General features: G+C 52.8%; 1 protein-coding gene across 1 annotated transcript in view; it reads right to left on the bottom strand.

Moving 5' to 3' along the window:
- GOLM1 (golgi membrane protein 1) overlaps nt 1-24,665 on the bottom strand; it is a 53,263-nt gene that overhangs the window by 27,077 nt on the left and 1,521 nt on the right. The window contains exons 2-3 of the mRNA XM_062208519.1: nt 7,985-8,134; nt 5,323-5,502 (exon numbers count right to left, since the gene is read on the bottom strand). Coding sequence (XP_062064503.1) covers nt 5,323-5,502; nt 7,985-8,113 — 309 coding nt within the window. The 5' untranslated portion in view covers nt 8,114-8,134. The remainder of the gene's footprint in view (nt 1-5,322; nt 5,503-7,984; nt 8,135-24,665) is intronic.

Below are 24,665 nucleotides of genomic sequence, written 5' to 3' on the forward strand. Positions count from 1 at the left end.
CAGAGATCCCCACACCCGGCACCCTGCTGGCCAGCTGCAGGTGTGCCCCCACGCCCTTCCCCTCCATCCTAGGACAGAACAATGCCCTTCTCCTAAAGCTACTACAGGACACCTGCAAGGTGTTCCCGTGTGTGCCCAGGAGTCTGAACTACCCCAAGCTGGGCCATCCTTAGGAGGTCACACAGACCTCCGCAAATAAGGCTTTAAAGTAGTCTGGGGGAGAGAGAGAGAGAGAGAGAGAGGAGACTCCCACCCACTGGTTCACTGCCCGGATGTCCACAAACAGCCAGGTGGCAGTCACCGTGTGGGTGGCAGGGACCCAAATACTTAAGCCATCACCTGCTGCCTCCCAGGGTGTGCACTGGTGGGAAGCTGCCATGGGGGGGTGGGGGGCTGGAATGCAGGCACCCTGCTACGGGATGCAGCCAGCCAGCCAGCATCTTTACCACCAGGCTCAATGCACGCCCCGACTCGCTCAGGTCTGAAGCCACTTGGTTTGCAAACCTTAGTCACGGGCAGCCTCAGGAAATCAACACAGAAGATGGCACGGCTTCCTCCTGGGGCCACTCTCTTCCCCTGTGAGATGCCACCGGCTCTCGGAACCCCAGCCTCTGGGCTGTATGGAAGCCACGCAGGCAGCCGGGGGCAGGGCGGGGGCCGGGGCGGGGGTGCTCTGATGCGCTGTGGTCCTAGCTCCTGTCCAGGTCCTGGATGGGCAGCCGCATTGCCCGCCGGCCCCAGAGCGATGCAGAGTGGCTGCAACGCTGCCTGTCATGGGTGACTCCACGGTGCTTCAGTGTAGTTCGTGGAAAATGGAGTGAAAGCATAAATTGGTGCAAATAAATTTTCTGAACTCATGCAGTATTTTTTCCCCTAACACACATCTTCAACAATTTTCTGGAAGACCCTCAGGAAGTCTGCTCACCTCAACCATGCCGTTCTTTGCATCCAGAACACAACCACTTGGGCCACTTGGACATCAAAGCCGTCTGCAGAAACCTGCCTGGTGCAGACACGCACGGCGAGCCCTCTTGTCTGGAGTTAGACCCCCGACTTTCTGTCCACGAGGGGGCCGCCTCGACGGAGAGCACGTCGCACAGCAGGCCAAGAGTTCCCAGCTTGTTTATAAAGCGATGTACGAACACCAGAAGTGTTCACATACGCTCACCATTTAAAGAGCTTCACTTCTGCTGTACAATTTTCATGGCGTATCAACACTTAAATATAACCATTAATTTATAAAAGCTGAGGTATAACCTGCATTTCTACTTTTTAAAAAATTTTATTTGAGCTGGTGCCGTGGCTCAACAGGCTAATCCTCTACCTTGCGGCGCCGGCACACCAGGTTCTAGTCCCAGTCGGGGCACCGGATTCTGTCCCAGTTGCTCCTCTTCCTGTCCAGCTCTCTGCTGTGGCCCGGGAGTGCAGTGGAGGATGGCCCAAGTGCTTGGGCCCTGCACCCGCATGGGAGACCAGGAGAAGCACCTGGCTCCTGGCTTCAGATCAGCGCGGTGCACCGGCCGCAGCGGCCATTGGAGGGCGAAGGAAGACCTTTCTCTCTGTCTCTCTCTCTCACTGTCCACTATGCCTGTCAAAAAAAATTTTTTTTATTTGAAAGGCAGAGAGAGAGAGAGAGAGAGAGAGAGAGAGAGAGAGAGAGAGAGACACCTTCCATCTGTTGGTTCACTCCCCCCAAAATGGTCGCAATGGCTGGGGTTGTGCCAGGCTGAAGCCAGGAGCCAGGGGAATCCTCTGGGTCTCCCACATGAACAGCAGGGGCCAAAGGACCTAGGCCATCTTCCATGGCTTTCCCAGGCACATCAGCAGGGAGCTGGATCGGAAGTGGAGCAGCCGGGTCTTAAACTGGCGTTCATATGGGATGCCACAATGCCGGCCCCAGCATTTGTACTTTAACGACAGAAAAGGTGGGCAGACATTTGGCGCCGTGGTTAGGATCCTGTTTGGGACCCCCACATCCATATCGGAGCGCCTGGTTCAAGCACAGGCTCCTCTTCGGAGTCCAGCTTCCGGCCAATGCACACCCTGCGGTGAGCACGTGGTGGCTCGGGTACTTGGGTCCCAGACTCGGATTGAGACTGGGAGAACTGCATCGCGTTTCAGGCTCCCAGCTTTACTCTGGCCACGCCCCAACTGTTGCAGACATCTGGGGAGTGAACCAGTGGATGAGAGATCTCTCTCTGCTTTTCTAATTAAATGAACAAAAAAATTTTAAACGTGAATGGAATGTTCTAAGGGGTTCATTTCTAAGTGACAGAACTCAGTTGATTTTAATTGCCATTTTCTGTATTTCAAAATTACCTGCAAAGACAGTACCTTGCTAGCTAATGAAAGGATGACTTTTTCCAAGTTATTTCATATACACAGTCACTTCTTGTTCAAAAAACAGCGCTTAGCATCTCCTCCTATAGACAGCACAGGAAGCAACCGTATGTGTTTCCACTGAGTTATGTAAATACACGTGAATTTGCACAACTGCACTTACATAGTTCAACCATCCTAACCACACCCACTTTCCCAACAGCCACGGTGGCGGAAAGAAGGGAAACGCGAACAGCAGCTCAAGCAGCAGGACTCAGGTGCAGTCTGAGCGGTCCGCAAGAGGAGAGGCGCCCGTGACCCTGAGCGGTCTGCAAGTGGAGAGGCGCCCGTGACCCTGAGCGGCCCGCAAGAGGAGAGGCGCCCGTGACCCTGAGCAGCCCACAAGTGGAGAGGCACCCGTGACCCTGAGCTGTCCACAAGTGAAGAGGTGCCCGTGACCCCAAACTCGAAACGCAAAGCCCTCCGACATCAGAAGCTTTCCCAGTGCCAGCATCATACTCGAGAAGCCCCATATTTTGCAGAGTTTTGAATTTCAGATTTTTTTGGATGAGGGATGTTCAACCAGTAAAGCCTATACCAATATTCCAAAACCCCCAAAAACACTGAAACTAGAGACACTTTGGGTCCCAAGCATTTCAGATGTGGGATGCTGAACCTGTACCATCAAATGCTCAGTGGGTAGGGTGGAGTTCAAGCCATCAGGATACTGAATCTGACCAGTGGGTGCAGGCTCTGGCCCATGGCAGATTCCTTCTGTGCCTGGTTTCTCCCTTCATCCAATGGGCCGCGGGCACGGGGTCATTAAAAATGGGAAGGTTGGGGCCAGCACTGTGGTGTAGCAGCTAAAGCCGTTTATTTTTTAAGAGATGCTGTGTGTACTTACACGGTGAGAAATACCCAGGTCCTATGACATTCAGTGGAAGGGGACTTTGCAAACACAAATAGTGTCCCCCAGGGAGGAAAAATAAAGGACTCTGTTATAACATTAAAATCAGAACAATGCCCGGGGAAGAAGTATGAGTCTGTGAATATGGCAGAGGATTCTACAGATAAAGACAGTGCTTCCTGCATTTACAATCTGTCCGGAGAGCCTGAGGCCAGCGAAATGCTGGCCACCAGCTCCTACTAACACCAAGTCCCCATCTGACCCACTGGACGTTGGTAAATCAACCAGTCCAGAGAGAGAGGTGCGCGCATCACAGGGCGGCCTAAGAAGCTCCAATTTCATATCTCAGTGCCTGGGTCTGAGTCCCAGCTTCAGCTCCGGACTCCAGCCTCCTGCTAATGCCCACCATGGGAGGCAGCAGGTGATGGCTGATGGACTTGGGTCCCAGCCACCCACAGGGGAGACCGGGAGTGAATTCCTAGCTCCCAGCTTTAGACTGGCCCAGTGCCAGCCGATCCAGGCATTGGGAGAGTAAACAAGCAAACAGGATCTCTCTCTCTCTCTCTCCCAAATGAAAAGCCAACTCTCTTGAGCCTCTATTTTGTGAGTAGCACGTAGACGCTTGCATCTCTTGCCCTCCGTGAAGGCACAGATGCTATTTCCTCTGGGAGACCAGCACCTAGGACAGGCCCAGCCCAGAGCAGGTGTTTAACATATGTGTGTAGAAAGGAAGCCAACAGAGGATCAATCTGTTAAGGGCCTAAGCAATTTCACGCCAAGTTCCAGTCCCCACAGAGATTAGAATTTAAAGCAGAAGGGGGCTGGTGCCGCGGCTCACTAGGCTAATCCTCTGCCTTGCGGCGCCGGCACACCAGGTTCTAGTCCCAGTCAGGGCACCGGATTCTGTCCCGGTTGCCCCTCTTCCAGGCCAGCTCTCTGCTGTGGCCTGGGAGTGCAGTGGAGGATGGCCCAAGTGCTTGGGCCCTGCACCCCATGGGAGACCAGGAGAAGCACCTGGCTCCTGCCTTCGGATCAGCGCGGTGCGCCGGCCGCAGCGCGCCAGCCGTGGCGGCCATTGGAGGGTGAACCAACAGCAAAAGAAAGACCTTTCTCACTGTCCACTCAGCCTGTCCAAAAAAAAAAAAAAGCAGCATAGGGGGCCCACATTGTGGCAGAGCCGGTAAAGCCATTACCTGAGATGCCAGCGTCCCCTGTGGGCACTGGTTCGAGTCCCGGCTGCTCCACTGCCAATCCAGCTCTCTGCTGTGGCCTGGGAAAGCAGCTGAAGATGGCCCAAGTGCTTGGGCCCCTGCACCCACACAGAAGACCTGGGTGAAGCTCCTGGCTCTGGCCTGGCCCAGCCCCAGCCGCCACCTGGGCAGTGAACCAGCAGGTGCAAGATCTCTGTCTCTCCCTCTCTGGCTAACTCTTTCCAGTCAATCAAACCAACTAGCTTGATCAAGATGAGCTTTAAATAAAAGGAATTTAAAGCAGAGGCATAAACGTAGTGCTCAAGTGAGAGCAGGATTTATCTGAGAGTGACTAAACACACTCGCCTGAGTGCAGGCCTCTCCCCAAGGAGACACCCCGGCCATGAGTGGGCCACACGGCTGCCTAGGACTAGAGAGCATGGGAGGCGGCCAGAACGGACCCAAAACAAGAGCCAAAACGCACACGGGGCATCTCAGCCCCTTTGATAAGGTACAAGATGTTGCCCTAATTGAATCCACACACAGAGCAGCGTTCGGTGGGAGGATCTGAGTGTCATGGCGCCTCACTGTGGAACCTAACTTCCTCTTCCGGAGGAGAGGTGCCGTCCCCTTCCGGGTCCTGGACAATACAGGTGCATCATGGGAAAGTGGGCATGGCCGTGACCAGTCCCACCCACGAGAGGTGCCTCCCCCTTCCGGGTCCTGATGAGATAGGTGCATCATGGGTACGTGGGCGTGACTTGGCGAGCCCCACCCACAGGCCACGGATGGCCGGGGTTGGAGGCAGAGTGAGCCCCACGCACCACGTTCTACCTCCCGAGTTAGCAGAGCCGCGACCACCACCCAGGGTGCGCCGCGGCCGGAGCAGGGGCGCCCGGGCCTTGCCTTTTCGTCCTGGCACATCTTGTTGACGCTCTCCAGCTGGAAGCTGTGGCTGGACTGGATCCTGTCCAGCTGTCCCCGCTGCCTCTCCAGCTCGCCCTGGAACTCGTTCTTCTTCAGCTCCACGGCGCCTCTCTCGGCGGCCGCTCGGCGGACCCGGCCTTCCAGCTCCACGATCCGCGTCTGCGGGGAGAGCACAGCGTGAGAGCCGGCGGGGTGCCACGCACAGGACCCCGACCACGCCACCCGGGGCCAGGCCTGCCCCAGGCCGGTGCCACGCCCCAGACCCACGCCACGCCACCTGGGGCCAGGGCCACGCGCGCCACCGGGCACTGACTCCTCTTCTGCTCCTTAATCAGACCCGATTTCTGAACGCGGGTCCCACGCTGCACTCCAGACACGGAGGGGCCCAGGGGCTCCCGCGGCAGCCAGGGTCACAGACGGTGTCCATGGCCGAGGGCCTAGGAAAGACAAGACCCCTGGCCCCAGCCCGCTGCCCGTCAGCCTGCCCACCTGTGAGCTGAGTACAGCTCAAGCCAGCTCTTAGGGGTTGTGTACAAGTGCGCAAAGCAGGAAGCTGGATACAAGCTGATCACGCATCTCTCGGCCCTAATTTCAATCTATAAAAGACCTTTACCCCTAATCCCCCAGGGATTACACAATCGCTCCTTGCTTCCCGCTTTGCAACACACATCTACTTTCTTCAACCACCCCAATGGCAGTGGCTGGTTTTCTGCACGTGGGCAAATGAACCCAGTTGGGGGGGGGGCAGTTTACAGCAATACCTCCAACTAGGCTAGGTTGTTGGCTCAAAGCACTGTTTAAGAAAAATTATTCTGGGGCTGGGGTTGTAGTGCAGCGCGTAAAGCTGCCACCTGTGACGCTCTGCAACACCAGCATCCTGGAGCAGAGCGCTGGTTTGAGTCCCGGCTGCTTCACTTGCGATCCAGCTGCCTGCTAATGTCCCCGGGGAAGGTAGCACGTGTGCGCACACACACACACACACACACACGGGAGACCCTGCCCAGCCCCGCCCCAGCTGAAGTGGTCATCGGTGAACTGAACCAAGAGATGAAAGATCTTTTTCTCTCTCTCCCTTTCAAATAAATAAAATAAATCTTTAAAATAATATATTGTGTTTTTTTTTTTAAGATTTAAAGACAGAGTTACAGACACAGGTAGAGACAGAGACAGAGAGAAGTCTTTCATCTGTTGGTTCACTCCCAAAATGGCTGCAACAGCTGGAGCTGTGCCAATCTGAAGCCAGGAGCCAGGTGCTTCTCCTGGTCTCCCATGCGGGTGCAGGGCCCAAGCACTTGAGCCATCCTCCACTGCCTTCCCAGGCCATAGCAGAGAGCTGGACTGGAAGAGAGGCAGCCAGGACTTGAACCGGTGCCCATATGGGATGCTGGCGCTTCAGGTCAGGGCTTTAACCCACTGCGCCACAGCGCTGGCCTCAATATATTGTTCTGACACATGTTATAATAATGGTTAAGGCAGACTTTATTCAAGGCCACTGCAATGCAGTCATGGCTACAACAGGAGAGAGAAATTCCACTCAACTCTGAACACGCAAAGGCAGCTGGGGATTTACAGCCGGGAACAATGCTTCTTGCTCAAGGCAGGATAAGGACTTAGACACTCAGGGGGGAGCATGGAGAACCTGAGCAGGTTCAAGGGTGGGGAGATGACTTAGCAGGATTCTTTGCCAGCACTGGGAGCTGGTGGGTAGGGAGCAGAGGCTGAAGTCCCCGGGAGGAGCAGCTCAGAGGAGCCTGGGTGTGGTCTGGACGAGGAGAAGGGTCTGGAGAAGGGTCTGGCCTTACTCGGCACCGTGCCTGAAGGGCCACAAACACGGGAGAGCTGAGGCTATTGCCATCAAGTGAGAACCACAGCGATCGGTACACTGAAAAACCGAACGTCTTACACCTGTCATCCAGACACTCCCCACACGGCCCTCTGGTGTCTGGTGTGGACCGGAGGGCCTGGGTGATGGCGTCAGCTCGATGGGATCAAGGAGCACCCAGACACCTGGCAAAGCGGTGCTGGGGGCATGTCTGTGAGGGGTGGGAAGACCCGGCCCGGGCGTGGGTGGCACTGGCGGGCAGGGGGTCTGTAGAGACTGCAGACAGAGGGGCGCCATCTTTTTACCTTGGATGTCAAAGCACCTGACTCACTGGCCTCAGGACTCACACCCACCACCCTCTGGCTCGCAGCCATCCAGCCTTGGCTCCCCCACCCTGAGACCCTTGGACTTGGGCTGAGCCACACTGCCAGCAGCCCAGGGCCTCCTGCCTGCACACTGCCTGTCCCGGGACATCAAGCTGCCACAACAGCATGGGCCGGTTCCCCTAACAAACCCCCTTTATCTCCCCATGCACCCACAGCTGATGGGTCTGTCTCTCCAGGGAACCCTAAGACAACCATGATGGGGCCGTGGCCATGGACTGGGGCAAGCTGTCTTCCCAGAACTGTCCCATGTGGCTTGACTGAAGACTGAACTCACAGGGGAAACAGAGAAGGCTGTCTGACACCAGAACCAAAGGCAGTCATGGCAGGACCCTCTCCCACCAGCTGAGGGCTGCCCCAGGCCCTAACGTGCACTGCAGCGGGCACAGGCACAAGGGGACTTGGGTGACAGCAGACAAAGGAACAAAGAGAACACCTGGAGATCCACGCTCCGGGAGCTGGCAATCCAGTAGTTGAAGCCCAGGACTATGACGCAGGCCACCAGGGCGGCCAGCAGAAGGGGCGGCGACTTCATGCTTCGACGCCCGCTTCCTAATCCCATCATCTCAGAACCGGAGCTGAGGATCTGCCAAAGGAGTACAAGGAAGTGAGCCTCCGTGCCAGCGTGACCAGTGCCCCACCCCCGCTGCCCCAGCCGGCCACGTCCACCCTCTCCACCCTCGGGGAGGGCGCCCTGCCAGCAGCAAGCAGGCACTGGGGCGTCTCCTGGACCCGTAAAGCCATCCGAGGAGCCCGCGTGTGCAGGACCGCGGGGCTGTGGGGCGAGGGTGGCGGTGGTGGGGCCAGCTCCCTGGCCCAGGCCCTGAAACGCTGGGACGGACGAGCTGGCCCGAGACCTCAGGCAGAAACCACGTCTCTTCTATGTTGCAGACCCCTCGTCTGTCAAATGGGTACAATTCAGTACCCACATGCCCACACTGTTCGAGAATGAGTCATTTCTGTAAACATCAGATGTCAAGTGCTTTCCCAGCAGGAAAATTCAAAAAAAAAAAAAAAAGCACGGAAAACGGAATTTAAAGCTACATGTATTTTGGTGCGAAATGTCTTTGAAATCCAAACTCCTCACCTTGCAAAGTTTCCTCTGGACTTTTTGAGGACCCCTGGTGTGTACGAATTTCAAAATGGCCCCAAAATAAACACACCTTTTAATTCTATCCACCGCCTTTCTGTAGCGCTCTCAAACCTTTTCCGACTTGATCCCTAGCGAGGGAAAGGCTGGTTCTGGCTGTTTGACAGAATGACCCACGACACCCAAAGGCATTTCTCGAACAACCCAGGAAGCCCGTTCCGGAGGTGAACACGAGTCCCCTGCGTGAGTCACAGCCAAGCGTCGCCGCCCAGACAGCGCCCTGGCTGCAGAAGCACCCCATCCTTTATGCTACTGTTTCAGTGTGTGCCCTGAAGTTCAAGGACTGGCAGCTGAGGCTCCAGCCGACAGCGTCGAGAGGTGACAGGGCGTGGGGGTCTGCATGAATGTTTTCGCGGAGCCAGTCTGTCATCTGGAGGGTGCGTTACTACAGAGGTGAGCGAGGCCCTCTCTTGCTCTCTCACACTCACACTCTGCCACCCTTCTGCCGCCCACCATGATGCAGCGGGAATCCTGGCCCCTTGATATCAGACTTTGCAGTCTCCAAACTGTTAGAAATGACTTCCCACTGCTAGGGCAGGCGTCTGGCCCAGTGGCTAAGACACCCTCGTCCGCACGCACATGAAGCTCTGGTCAGAACTCACCTGAAGCTACTTGGTCTCTATCTCCCCCCACCCCCACGCCTGTGAAAACATTCACACTTTTCATGTCACAAAGGTGAGGCTTTGGTTAGAGGGTGCTGCCCCAGACCTGCCTGGGGCTGTCGTGGACTATGTAATAAACGCATCTTGTTATCTTCTGAATTCCAAACCCATCTGGCCTCCGGAGGTTTGGGGAAGGAAGGGTGAACCAACAGGGAGCTTACTGTACTCATATATGAGGCGCTATTCAGTGCAGGGGCTTCTACCAGCACAGAGGGGACACTGTCCCCCCTCCCCACGCTGCAGGCTACGAAATACATCTCAGACAGACGCGGGTTATTTCTGTAAGTGGAACTGCTGAGTCGAAAGAGTATGCTTTTTAAAACTCATGGAGCTCATGCTTTCCCAAATAGTGAATTACAAGTGGAAAACTTGAACCTGAGAATCCGGGAGACCACAGTAACCACCCGACCTCAGAGGACATCAGCAGCAGCGATGGGGGGGGGGGGGGGGCGTCGACATCGGGGTGATGCCCTGGACAGCATGGCACCTCCGTGGGAACGCAAATCAAGGGCTATGCTATAAGACACCTGAGCAGCATGGGTAACACAATAGAGCCAGGGTTAATCTCTTCGTTTTGATAGTCTATGGTTATACAAGTTGGCGAGGGCTGGTGCCATGGCTCACTTGGCTAATCCTCTGCCCGCGGCGCCGGCATGCCATATGGGCGCCGGGTTCTAGTCCCGGTTGCTCCTCTTCCTGTCCAGCTCTCTGTTGTGGCCCAGGAGGGCAGTGGAGGATGGCCCAAGTGCTTGGGCCCCTGCACCCACATGGGAGACCAGGAGGAAGCACCTGGCTCCTGGCTTCAGATCAGCGCAGCACCAGCCATAGTGGCCATTTTCAGGGTGAACCAATGGAAGGAAGACCTTTCTGTCTCTCTCTCACTGTCTAACTCTGTCAAATAAAAATTTAAAAAAGTTGGCGATACAGGGGAGTGAAGAGTATACGGGGACTATCTATTATTCTTTTTATAAAAATTAAATTTATTTGCAAAGCACAGTTGCAGCAAGAGAGACAGAGAGAGAGAGACCTTCCATCACTGGTTCACTCCTCAGATGGCCACAATAGACACTGCTGGGCCAGGCTAAAGCCAGGAGCCAGAAGCTTCATCCATGTCTCCCATGTGGGTAGTAGGGGCCCAAACACTTGGGCCATCTGCTGCTGCTTTCCCAGGCCATTAGAAGAGAGCTGGAGCAGAACTGGAGCAGAAAGGACTTCTTTTTTTTTAAGAGTTTATGGGGCCGGCGCTGTGGTGTAGCGGGTAAAGCCATCACCTACAGTGCTGGTATCCCATATGGGCACCAGTTCAAGTCCCAGATGTTCCACCTCCAATCCAGCTCTCTGCTATGGCCTGGGAAAGAAGTGGAAGATGGCCCAAGTCCTTGGACCCCTGCAGCCACATGGGAGACCCGAAAGAAGCTCCTGGCTCCTGGCTTCAGATCAGCACAGCTCGGGCCACTGCGGCCAATTGGAGAGTGTATCAGAAGATGGAAGACCTCTCTCTCTCTCTCTGCCTCTCCTTCTCTCTCTGTGTAACTCTGACTTTCAAATAAATAAATCTTTAAAAAAAAGTTTATTTGAGAGGCAGAGACAGAGAGAGTCTTCCATTAGCTGGTTCACTCCCCAAATGGCCTCAATGGCCAGAGCTGTGCAGATTTGAAGCCAGAAGCTTCTTCCGGGTCTCCTATGTGGGAGCAGAGGCAAAAGGAGTAGGGCTATCTTCTGCTTTCAAAGGTCATAGCAGAGAGCTGGATCAGAAGAGGAGTACCGTGGACTTGAACTGGTGCCCATATGGGATGCCAGTACTCTAGGCAGCAGCTTAACTCGCTGTGCCACAACACCAGCTCCTAAATTTTAAAACAGTCACAAAATCATTAAAGCCATGGCACTATGTAATTCCTAGCCTGGTCTTTAACTGCTTCTGGATTTTGTTCCTACTAAGAAAGGCATTTCCTACTGCAAGTTTAGAAGCACAGTTACCCGTGTGTATTCCAGGGGTCCCAGAACCACTCCCTCCCCTGCAGACCCCACAGCCTGTAGATCCTCAAGTCCCTTCCAGGACAGGGTGTAGCACTGGCATGGGAAGTACGCACATCCTCCCCTATACCTCTAGACAGGCGACCTGTAACACTTAACTCAGTGTAGATACCATGGAAACAGCTGTTACACTGTATCACGTAGGGAATTATGACACGAAAAATAGGTCTGTGCCTGTTCAATATGATGTACTTTTCTTCAAACAGTTTTGATCTGCTGTTGGTGGAATCCACAGCTGTGGACCTGCAGGCACACAGCCGACTGTACCACTCCTTGGAAATCTCTGTAGACAGAAGGAGTACGGAAATACCAATAGAGGTGAGGGGGTGTGTTCGTGCTGCTACGGGGTAAGCATTTAGCCCAGCAGTTTAGACGCTGGCTCACAGCCGCCCACATCCCACTTCAGAGAACCTGTGCTCAAGTCCCAGCTCTGAGCCTGCCTCTGGCTTCCTCTCCTGGAGACCCTTGGCAGACACAGAGATGGCCCAACTACCTGCGATTTTGCCAGCCACATGGGAGACCTGGACGGAGTTCCTGGCTCCCGGCTTCAGTCTAGCCCAGCATGGTCCCAGCCACTCTGAGCTCCAATGGGAGCTCTCCTTATGTCTCAAACAAATCAATTTTTAAAAGTCTCTCAGGCCCAGCATTGTGGCAAAGTGCGTTAAGTAGCCACCTGTGACACGGGCATCCCATATCAGAGGGCTGGTTCCAGTGTTAGCTGTTCCACTTCCAATCTACCGCCATGCTAACTAGCGCTCCTGGGAAGGCCACGAAAATGGCAAGTGCTTGGACCCCGGCCTCCCATGTGGGAGACCCAGATGGAGTTCCTGGCTTTGGCCTGGCCCAGCACTGACTGTCGTAGGGATTTAGAGTGAACTAGCAGATGGAGGATCTCGATCGATCGATCTCTCCTCTCTCTCTGGTGATCCGCCTTTGAAATAAACAAATCTTTAAAAAAAAAAAATTAAGTCTCTTGATGAGTCAGAAAAGTTATTTAAAAACTGCAGATTCTTATCTAGCAGCTTAATTAGAAAACCTCAACCTACAGGCTAAAATTACAGTTTGCTTATAAAACACAAATTGTTATGAGGCTTCTAATTACTTTATAAAAAGAGAAAACATACGAGAACAGACAACCTCCCAAATGCACGTGGCCCTCGAACTTCCTAGTTAAACATTTCATTTTTAATTTCCTTCTTTGCAGATACTGTTTTTAATCACGCAGGCAAATCCGTCTTAGTAATCACAGGAGGGCAGCTTGTTTGACCGATGTTCACACACAGTCCGGCTTCATCAAACAATGGTGGGGCCACACCTCTCCCCCAGCTGACACTCCCTGAGCCGCCCAGCAGGAAGTCCACAGGTTAGCAAACACTCCACACACACCCCTGCAGCAGGAGGACTCCACCACACCTGATGATGTTTTGAAAATATTCTACCCAGGGGAGCACCGGCGTCCCATAAGGAGAGTACTGGTACCAGTCCTGGCCACTCCACCTGCAATCCAGCGCCCTGCTAATGTGCCCGGGAAGTCAAAAGATGGCCCAAGTGCTTGGGCCCCTGCCACCCATGTGGGAGATCCAGACTGGAGTCCAATGTGCCATTCTGGGTATTTGGGAGTGAACCAGAGGGTGGAAGATAGATCTAATAAATAAATCTTATAAAAACTCAGGGCTAGGGAGAGGTGTAGTGGGTTAAGCTGCCACCTGCAGCTCTGGCATCCCATGGGCGTCAGTTTGAGCTGCTCCACTTCCAGGCCAGCTCTCTGCTGTGGCCTGGGAAAGCAGTGGAAGATGGCCCAAGTGCTTGGGTCCCTGCACCCACATGGGAGACCTAAAAGAAGCTCCAGGCTCCTGGCTTCAGATCGGTCCATCTCCAGCCATTGCATCATGTGGGAAGTGAACCAGTGGAAGGGAGACCTTTCTGTGTGTCTCCCTCTAACTCTGCCTTTCAAATGAAAAATAAAATCTACCCTGTTCTGGGGCTGTCTGTAAACCAGAGTTCTGTAAAGCCTGCTCCATGGCAGACCAGCATCACCAAAAACAGACTAGGCACGGCGTAACATTACGTAAGGGTGAAACCTCTGCCCTGGGCCATTTACAGAAAGCCTGGCACCTCTTCCGGCGGTTAGTGCTGGGTGACCAAGCCCACTCCCTTCTGCTTCAACTGCTTCAAACCCTGCAGCAGGTACAGAGAAGCACCTCCCCTCTCTGCCCCCAATTCTGGAAGCTGGCAGTTTCTAAAGATGAAAACTTCCAGGCCGGTGCCGTGGCTCAACAGGCTAATCCTCCGCCTTGCGGCGCAGGCACACCGGGTTCTAGTCCCGGTCAGGGCACCAGATTCTGTCCCGGTTGCCCCTCTTCCAGGCCAGCTCTCTGCTGTGGCCCGGGAAGGCAGTGGAGGATGGCCCAAGTGCTTGGGCCCTGCACCCCATGGGAGACCAGGAGGAAGCACCTGGCTCCTGGCTTCGGATCAGCACGATGCGCCGGCCACAGTGGCCATTGGAGGGTGAACCAACAGCAAAAAGGAAGACCTTTCTCTCTGTCTCTCTCTCTCACTGTCCACTCTGCCTGTCAAAATAAAAATTAAAAAAAAAAAAGATGAAAACTTTCAAAGCAAGCATGAATATTTAGTGTTAGGGGTGGAAGCTTGGAGAAGCAAGGTGTATGGGGGGGGGGGGGTGAACACACACGAATGCACACCCATCTTGCTTTAGCCGGCACCCAGGCTACAGCTCTCCACCTGTTCTCCTTGACTCCTTTGGTTCAGGTGTCCGAAGGCCAAACCCTCCCTGCTACCTGCCTTTGCACATTTCCTACAAGCTAAGAGGCGTTATGATGTTTTCCAAGTGGCTAACAAACGTTGAGTGAGTACATGACAGGTGAAGATCGCCCTAAATTGAAACCTCGGAGTGCACAAGGTTGCACAGGCTCACAGCCACACTCGCTGACTCACATTAACTGTCCTCAGTAACCCAGGGGGCTGGATCAAGGCCCTCTCGGACACCAAAAATCCCAAGCCACCCTCGGGGGCCCTTTAAATCATCACGCTGTTACTTACAATGCGTCTAATAAAACGCAGACCCCACAGGCATCTGTTACACTGTATGCGTTTCAAAAACAGTAAGGAGAAAAGACATCTGTAAGTGTTTAGTACAGATGCAATTTTTGTACCCAAAACACACTGCCTTTTGAAGGCAGCTGAACTGGAGGATGGGCGTGGAGTGACCGCACACTGCAGACCATCTACACGTAATGACGGAGTGAACGGCTGTGCACAGAGCATGTGGCCCTCAATCTAAAAGACCAGTGCACACTGCAGACCATCTATACGTAATGACGGGTGAACGGCTGTGCACAGAGCACGTGACTCTCCATCTACAAGACCAGTGCACACTGCAGACCATCTATACGTAATGACGGAGTGAACGGCTGTGCACAGAGCATGTGGCCCTCAATCTAAAAGACCAGTGCACACTGCAGACCATCTATACGTAATGACGGGGTGAACGGCTGTGCACAGAGCACGTGACTCTCCATCTACAAGACCAGTGCACACTGCAGACCATCTATACGTAATGACGGAGTGAACGGCTGTGCACAGAGCATGTGACTCTCCATCTACAAGACCAGTGCACACTGCAGACCATCTATACGTAATGACGGAGTGAACGGCTGTGCACAGAGCACGTGACTCTCCATCTAGAAGACCAGTGCACACGGCAGACCATCTACACGTAATGACGGAGTGAACGGCTGTGCACAGAGCACGTGGCTCTCCATCTACAAGACCAGTGCACACTGCAGACCATCTATACGTAATGACGGAGTGAACAGCTGTGCACAGAGCATGTGGCTCTCCATCTACAAGACCAGTGCACACTGCAGACCATCTATACGTAATGACGGGGTGAACGGCTGTGCACAGAGCACGTGACTCTCCATCTACAAGACCAGTGCACTCTGCAGACCATCTACACGTAATGACGGAGTGAACGGCTGTGCACAGAGCATGTGGCTCTCCATCTACAAGACCAGTGCACACTGCAGACCATCTATACGTAATGACGGGGTGAACAGCTGTGCACAGAGCACGTGACTCTCCATCTACAAGACCAGTGCACTCTGCAGACCATCTACACGTAATGACGGAGTGAACGGCTGTGCAGAGAGCACGTGACTCTCAATCTAAAAGACCAGTGCACACTGCAGACCACCTACACGTAATGACGGAGTGAACGGCTGTGCACAGAGCATGTGACTCTCAATCTAAAAGACCAGTTAGGGCCTTGACACAAAACCCAATTGTTTTTAAGAAGCAGAGGCAGAGCCAGTGCTGCGGCACAGTGGGTTAAGCTGCCACCTGCAGCACCGGCATCCCATATGGGCGCCAGTTCAAGTCCCGGCTGCTCCACTTCTGATCCAGCTCCCTGCTAATGCACCAGGGAAAGGAGTAGAAGATGGCCCAAGTACTATGGCCCTGCATCCACGTGGGACACCTGGATGAAGCTCCTGGCTCCTGGCTTTGGGCCAGCCCAGCTCCAGCCTTTGCAGCCATTTGGGGAATGAACTAGTGGATGGAAGATCTCTGTGATCCCATTTTTGTTGAAAAATAATTTTAAAAACATGTCCAAAACATGACCCTACATAGAGGAAGTATAGAAACTGTCTATAAGAAAAAACACAGGCCGGCGCCGCAGCTCAATAGACTAATCCTCTGCCTGTGGCGCCAGCACCCTGGGTTCTAGTCCCATTCAGGGCTCCGGATTCTGTCCCGGTTGCCCCTCTTCCAGGCCAGCTCTCTGCTGTGGCCCGGGAAGGCAGTGGAGGATGGCCCAAGTGCTTGGGCCCTGCACCCGCATGGGAGACCAGGAGGAAGCACCTGGCTCCTGGCTTCAGATCGGCGCAGAGCACCAGCCATAGCAGCCATTTGGGGGGTGAACCAACGGAAGGAAGACCTTTCTCTCTGTCTCTTTCTCTCACTGTCTAACTCTGCCTATCCAAAAAAAAAAAAAAAAAAACACACATGTGAACTGTGTACAGTAGGAGTGGGGACAGGAAGGAATGAAAGAAAAGAAACCTTTCCTGTCTACTTTATTCAATCACTTTTTTTTAAAGACTTATTTATTTGAAAGTCAGAGTTACATAGAGAGAGAAGGAGAGGTAGAGAGGTAGAGAGAGAGAGAGAGAGGTTGGTCTTCTATCTACTGGTTCACTCCCTAGTTTGCCACAATGGCCGGAGCTTTGCCGATCCAAAACCAGGAGCCAGGAGCTTCCCGCTGGTCTTCCTATGCTGGGGCCCAAGGACTTAGGCCATCCTCCACTGCTTTCCCAGGCCACAGAAGAGAGTTGGATCAGAAGTACAGCAGCTGGACAGGTGAACTGGCGCCCATATGGGATGCCGGCACTGCAGGTGGCAGCTTCACCTGCTACACCACAGTGCTGGCCCTCAATCACTTTTGTCCTCAATAAGCATCTTTCTAAAACAAAAGTCCAAAAGAAGGGATGGAGTCCCAGCTCTGCTCGCAGCTCCAGCTCCCTGCTAATACATTCTAGGAGGCAGATGATGGCTCAAATGCTTGGGTCTTGTCACTCACCCAAGCAAGAGCTACACTGACAATCTGAGGTTTTTGCAAGAGTATCCCACACTACCTAAGACAAAGGATCAATAATTCTGGGACTGGTGTTGTGGCTTAGCAAGTGAAGCCTTAGCCTGGAACACCAGCATTTCATATGGGCTCCGGTTTGAGACTCAGCTGCCCCACTTCTGATCCAGCTCCCTGTTACTGCACCTGGGAAAGCAGCAGAAGATGGCCCAAGTGCTTGGACCCCTGCACCCACGTGGGAGACCCAGAAGAAGCTCCTGGCTTCAGCCTGGTCCAGTCCTAGCCATTACAGCCAACTGGGGAAGTGAACCAGCGGATGAAAGACAACTCTCTCTCTCTCCTAACTCTGCCTTTCAAGTAAACAAAAAATTTAAAAAGTTTAATAATTCCAGTATTTTCATTACTGACATATATTTATTTATGCCTTACAGAATGCAAAAGTAAATTTTTATTTTCTTTTCTTTTTTTAATTTTTTTAAATTTAATTTAATTTTATTTTATTTTATTTTTGACAGGCAGAGTGGACAGTGAGAGAGAGAGACAGAGAGAAAGGTCTTCCTTTTGCCGTTGGTTCACCCTCCAATGGCCGCCGGGTAGGCGCGCTGCGGCCGGCGCACCGCGCTGATCCGATGGCAGGAGCCAGGTGCTTCTCCTGGTCTCCCATGGGGTGCAGGGCCCAAGCACTTGGGCCATCCTCCACGGCACTCCCTGGCCACAGCGGAGAGCTGGCCTGGAAGAGGGGCAACCAGGACAGGATCGGTGCCCCGACCTGGACTAGAACCCGGTGTGCCAGCACTGCAAGGCAGAGTATTAGCCTGTTGAGCCGCGGCGCCAGCCTAAATTTTTATTTTCTTATTTCCATTAGAATAAGTAGGAAAGAAAAGCATAGCCTAACACAGTGAAGCTATCCAACTGTTAAATGGCTGAAACTTGTCACCAATTATTCCACTGACATTTAAAAACATACCCCTTCCGAATTTTCCAACAAACCTGAAGGCAAACACCCTTGTTCAAATTGCTAACATTACTCTCGTGTACTGTTTCTGATTGTGGATCTGTTTTTATATTTCCTAGTTTAACTGACTTTCCCACGCATGGACTCAGAATCTATTCATAGAAATGTTCTTCTTAGACTTGCAAACTATTTTATCTAAACAGAAAGTTTTAAGAAGAAGCCAAAGAGTAACCTAAGACATTGAGATTTAGAGAGGATATATACGGTGATGTTAACAAGTTTGGAGGTTGCAGTGTTTTACAGCTTCCTCATTTAATTAAGAAAAGAAAAAAAGAGACCACACTCCCATCCCTCACTAGCCGACAAAGAACTGGACCTCCATGAAACCCAGGCTCTCTCCTCCGGGACCCAAGGGACGAGAAGGCCTGGCTGTGCGCCAGGAACACAGAGGGGACCTGTGGCCCCGCACCTGGCGCAGGTACCTGGGAGGACTCATCTAGCCTGGCGAGAGTCAGAACCTGCTCGGAGCCTCCCGGGCTCACCTTTTGTCGCCGAGGCTGGTGTGAAAATTAAGTGACAGCACCCAGAAAAGCACCAACCACCAAGAGAACACAAGGTTCCTCAAAGCTTTGAGGGGGGAGCCGGCATTTAGCCTAGCAGTTTATACACGGGTTACCTGGCCTTGGCTTCGGACTTCAGCGTCATAGTGACGAAGACCCTGGATGGCTCAAGTAGTGGTACCCCTGCAATCCACACAAGGGAGCTGGACCCAGTCCCCAGCTCCTGGCTTTAGTTCAGGCCTAGCCCCAGCCCTTGCTAGCATCTGGGGAGGGTGCTCGCACTCCCTCCTTCTCTGTATGGCAGTGTCTCTCAAACCAAAGTTGCCTTTAAACGTTCAAGGAAGGGGCCAGTGCTGTGGTGTAGCGTGTAAAAGCCGCCACGTGCAGTGCTGGCATCCCATGTGGGTGCCGGTTTGAGTCCCGGCTGCTCCACTTCCGATGCAGCTCTCTGCTATGGCCTGGGAAAGCAGTGGAAGATGGCCCAAGTCCTTGGGCCCCTGCACCCGCGTGGGAGAGCCGGAAAGGGCTCCTTTCAGATCAGCACAGCTCCAGCTGTTGTGGCCAATTTGGGAGTGAACCAGCTGATGGAAGACCTCTCTCTCCCTCCCTCTCTCCTCTCTGTGTGACTGACTTTCAAATAAATAAATAAATGTTCATGGAAAATGGGATAACCATTTTGGTACAAAAATTGTTTAAAGATTTTATATTTATTTAAAAGGCAGGGTTAGAGAGAGAGATGTAGAGAGAGAGAGAGAGATTTTCTATGTGCTGGTTCGCTCCCCAAATGGCCACAACAGCAGGGGCTGGGCCAGGCCAAAGCCAGGAGCTTCATCCGGGTCTCCCACGTGGGTGGTGGGGTTCCAAGTACCTAGACCATCTCCCCCTGCATTAACAGGGAGCTGCGTGGGAAGCCAAGCAGCCGGAACATACGGGATGCCCGGGTCGCAGGTGGTGGCTTTACCCGCTATACCACAGCGCCGGCCCTGGTACAAAAATGTTTGAAATCCACACGTGATTTCTTCACAACACACATTTTCACAAACTCTCTGAGGATGCTCGTGTACATGGATTTCAAAAGTCTTTACACCAGGAATAAACAGCTTTCCACTCCGTTTACCCATGACTTTGAGATCCTCTCACACTTCACTGCCAGGGCATTGCTGTGGGGCCACCGGGTCTTTGCAAACCTCCGTTCGCTCATTTGGAAGAAGCGATCAATCACACATTCCCCCATGGAGTGCTTCTGCGGACCAGGTGAAAGAGTTACAAGCTGAGGCCAAGGTCAGGGACCAGCTGTCTACTAACAGAGCATGCGCATCCCCGAGGGCCGGGAGATGCTGCAGCCAGCTGCAGAAGGCAATCCCAAAGGTTGCAGGTGTCTTTACCCTACCAAAGGAGACAGACGCTCCATCTCCCTGGTTAAGGAGGCCATACAGGGGCCAGTGTAGTGGCAGCGTGGGCTAAGTTGCCACTTACGACACTGGATGCCCCTACGGGAGTACAGGTTCAAGTCCCAGTTGCTTTGCTGCTGATCCATCTCCCTCCTAATAGCCTGGGAAAGCAGCAGAAGATGGCCCAAGTGCTTGGGCCCTGCACCCCCATGGGAGACCCGGAAGAAGCCCTGGCTTCTGGCTCCTGACTTCAGCCTGGCCCGGCCCTGGCTGTTGCAGCCATTTGGGGAGTGAACCAGCAGATGGAAAATTCTCTCTCTCTCTCTTTCTCTACCTCTCTCTCTCTACCTCTCTAACTCTGCCTTTCAAATAAAAATAAAATAAATCTTAAACAACGACAACACAAATGGCTCGCTCTCTCCTCTCCATGCCCTACCCCTCACTGTCACTCTGCCTTTTCACTAAATAAATCTTTTTTGGAAGAATGCCATACATAGTACTTACATATGACAGGGTCTTCAGAAGTCACAGAAAATGCATATTTTGAAAAACCTACGTTTGAATTTCCATTTTTTTGCACAAAATAAACTTACCTTTTAATTCTGTTTTCTATGAACTTGCTGAACTATCGGAGTACTATGAGTACTGCGGTTTTATACTGCATTACATCACGGTGAACACAGCACCACGAATAGACTAGTAGTACTGATAGAGAAACCCACTCTGCATCCCCTGTTCCCTGCCTGCAGGCCACGTGCTGCACCCCATGGAGGAGCCTGAGGAGCTCCGACAGGGCCACCCACCCCCTCCTCTCATCTCAGCACAGTGAGGCAGACTAATGGTCAAAATAACTACAGGGATGCTTACAGAGAACAGGGAGCTGTTAAGATTCCTATAAAAAGAACAAGCTAAAGTTATATGAACGAATGCAAGAAACAGGCCGAAAAATACTCAAAATTAACACAAAGAGTATTTGAAATAGGATTTTACCTCCATTGTCAGTAACCATGAATCCAGACCTAAGTATATGCTGGGCCTTGGGATACAATAAAACCATAGTAGTGGCTGGCACTGCGGCTCAATAGGCTAATCCTCTGCCTTGCGGCGCTGGCACACCAGGTTCTAGTCCCGGTTGGGGCACCGGATTCTGTCCTGGTTGCCCCTCTTCCAGGCCAGCTCTTTGCTGTGGCCCGGGAGTGCAGTGGAGGATGGCCCAGGTCCTTGGGCCCTGCACCCCATGGGAGACCAGGAGAAGCATCTGGCTCCTGCCTTCGGATCAGCGTGGTGCGCCAGCCGCCAGTAGCCATTGGAGGGTGAACCAACAGCAAAGGAAGACCTTTCTCTCTGTCTCTCTCTCTCACTGTCCACTCTGCCTGTCAAAAAACAAAACAAAACAAAACAAAACAAAACACCATAGCACTGTGCACGGACTTGGAAAAGTAACACACACAGGAGTGCTGATTGTTGCCATTTTTTCTTACTACTGAGAATTATCAAAAATGTTTGGAAACTGCAACAAATTGCAATATAAACCACTACAATCATTTTTCATAGTATTTCTATCTGTACATTTTCATTTTTTTTCCTCTAAGGTACTGATTTTCAAAATCTTAGCAGGGAAAACATCGTATTTTTAATACAACCTTTAAGAGTTGTAAAGAAAAATAAAGTCAAATCATAGAAACTGGGGCCGCTGTTGTGGGGTAACGAGTTCAGCTACAGCTGCCTACAATGCCAGCATCCCATATCGTAGTGGGGGTACCAGTCCCGACTGCTCCGCTTCTGCCCAGTTCCCTGCCAATGCACCTGGGAAAGCAGTGGAAGAAGGCCTAAGTCCTTGAGCCCCTGCCACACACATGGGAGACCGTCATAGAGTTCAGGGCTCCTGGCTTCAGCCTGGCCCAGACCTGGCTGCTGCAAACATTTGGGGAGTGAGCCAGCAGACGGAAACAAGTAGCTTGCGGTGTGGTGTGGTGTGGTGTGGTGTGGTGTGTGTTTCTGTTTGTCTCTCCCTCTCTGTCACTCTGCCTTTCAAATAAATCATTTTCTAAAAAATTGTAGAAACAAGTGGCTTCCTGTGTGTGTGTGTGTGTCTCCCCCTCTGTCACTCTGCCTTTCAAGTAAATAATTTTCTAAAAAGCTGTAGAAATCGGGCTGGTGCTGTAGTGTAGCAGGTAAAGCTGCCACCTGCAGTGCTAGCATCCCATATGGATGCTGGTTTGAGCCCCGGCTGCTCCACTTCCAAGTCAGCTCTCTGCTGTGGCCTGGGAAAGCAGCAGAAGATGGCCCAAGTCCTTGGGCCCTGCACCCACGTGGGAGACCCAGAAGAAGCTCCTGGCTCCTGGCTTCGGATGGACTCAGCTCCGGCTGTTGTGGTCATCTGGGGAGTGAACCAGTGGATGAAAGACCTCTCTCTGCCTCTGCAACTCTGCCTTTCAGATAAATAAATCTATTTTTAAAAAACCAGAAATTGGCCAGCGCCGCAGCTCACTAGGCTAATCCTCCGCCTGCAGCGCCGGCACTCCAGGTTTTAGTCCCGGTCGGGGCGCTGGATTCTGTCCCGGTTGCTCCTCTTCCAGTCCAGCTCTCTGCTGTGGCCCGGGAAGGCAGTGGAGGATGGCCCATGTCCTTGGGCCCTGCACCCGCATGGGAGACCAGAGGGAAGCACCTGGCTTCAGATCGGCGCAGTGCGCCGGCCGTAGCAGCCATTGGGGGGGGGGGGGGAGGGGGGTGAACCAATGGAAGGAAGACCTTTCTCTCTCTCTAACTCTGCCTGTCAAAAAAAAAAAATTGTAGAAATCTGAGAAGGCATGGAATTTTTTCTGGGGAATATCTGTATGAAGCCAAGGAGACGGGGGAACTAGGAAAAACCCTTTAAAAATATTCGTTTTCCTGAAAAGCAGAGTAACATAGAAATCAATCTTCCAATCACTGTTTACTCCTCAAAAGGCTGCAATAGCTAGGTCTGAGTTAGGCTGAAGCCAGAAGCCAGGAACTCCACCCAGCGGCCCCCACCACCACCACCACCATGTGGGTGGCAGAGACCACGTACCTGAGCCATCTGCTGCCACTTTCACTGGGACTCAAACTCGGGAACCCCAACGTAGGGTGCAGACACTGCCAAGCAGCAGCTGAACCCGCTGTGCCCAATGATTGCCCAGAAAACACCTTTTTAAAAGTTTCTTAGGGGCCGGCGCCGCGGCTCACTAGGCTAATCCTCCGCCTTGCGGCGCCGGCACACCGGGTTCTAGTCCCGGTCGGGGCACCGATCCTGTCCCGGTTGCCCCTCTTCCAGGCCAGCTCTCTGCTGTGGCCAGGGAGTGCAGTGGAGGATGGCCCAAGTGTTTGGGCCCTGCACCCCATGGGAGACCAGGAGAAGCACCTGGCTCCTGCCATCGGAACAGCGCGGTGCGCCGGCCGCAGCGCGCTACCTTGGCGGCCATTGGAGGGTGAACCAACGGCAAAAGGAAGACCTTTCTCTCTGTCTCTCTCTCTCACTGTCCACTCTGCCTGTCAAAAATTTTTAAAAAATTAAAAAAAAAAAAAAGTTTCTTAGGGCCAAGGCTGTGGTGCAGTGGGTTAAGCCACTGCCTTGGATGCTGGCATCCCATATGGGCGCTGGTTCAAGTCCTGGCTGCTCTGCTTCCGATCCAGCTTCCTGCTGATGTACCTGGGAAAAGCATCAGAGTATGGTCCAAGTCCTTGGGTCCTTGCACCTGCGTGGGAGACCCGGAGGAAACTCCTGGCTTCAGAATGGCACAGCTCCGGCTGTTGCACCCATTTGGGGAGTGAACCAGTGGATGGAAGATCATCTCTCTCTCTGTCGCTCCCTCTTTCTCTCTAATTCTACCTTTCAAATAAATCAAGCAATCTTTAAAAACAAGTTTATTTACCCATTCATTCATTTGGCAGAGTGACAGAGAAATCTCGAATCCACTGGTTCACTCCCCAAATGCCTGGCAAAGCCAAGCCTGGCTCAGACTGGACCAGGCCAAAGCCAGGGGCTGAGGGACTCCATCCGGGACTCTCAAGGGAGCAGCAGTGACCCAAGTCCTTGAGCCTTCACCTGCTGCCTCCCAAGCCAGGACAGGAACCAGCAATCCTGGATCAGAGCAGGTGCCCCAAGTGGCAACGTAAGCCACTGCACCACAATGCCCACCCCTGGAAACACGTCTTAAACCTGCAAACCAGTCTCTTGTCTAACAGCATTTCATCAGTAACTTGCAAATCTAAAAAAGAAACGAATTCGGTCTGTAAGAATCCCTTTTTGGGGGGACAGGGAGAGCAAATGAAATGCCATTCACTCTTTTCTCAGCTGACAGCCAACGCACATCAACACCGTCCCTTTTACTTTTTGCACCTGCTTAGAAATTTAAAAAAAAATTTTTTCAAAATAGAAGTGCTTATTTTAAGAATAATCTATTACGGAGGTTAGTTCTCACATGAGGTCATTAAAAAGAATAAAGAAAGCAACTTTTTAAGGAAAAACCAAAAAAAAAAAAAAAAGAAAAAAAATCACAGGAGTACAGCAAAGGAATTAAAGCGAAAGGCACAGAACTTGCCTCCCGCATCCGTGCCCCCCCCCCTTCCTCAACACCCCAGGGCGCTGGAATTCAGGGACCTGGCTCAGGGTGGGAACCCTGGGGGTGGGGGTGGGGGAGAACTACTCAGGGCCACCTGCTAAATGCAGGGCTTCATCCCTGCAGGTAGCCCACGCCCGGGCGTCTCCCCCAGCCTCTGCCTTCCGTGCTTCTGGGGGG

This window comes from Lepus europaeus, chromosome 12 (assembly GCF_033115175.1).
Source record: "Lepus europaeus isolate LE1 chromosome 12, mLepTim1.pri, whole genome shotgun sequence".
Classification (NCBI taxonomy): domain Eukaryota; kingdom Metazoa; phylum Chordata; class Mammalia; order Lagomorpha; family Leporidae; genus Lepus; species Lepus europaeus.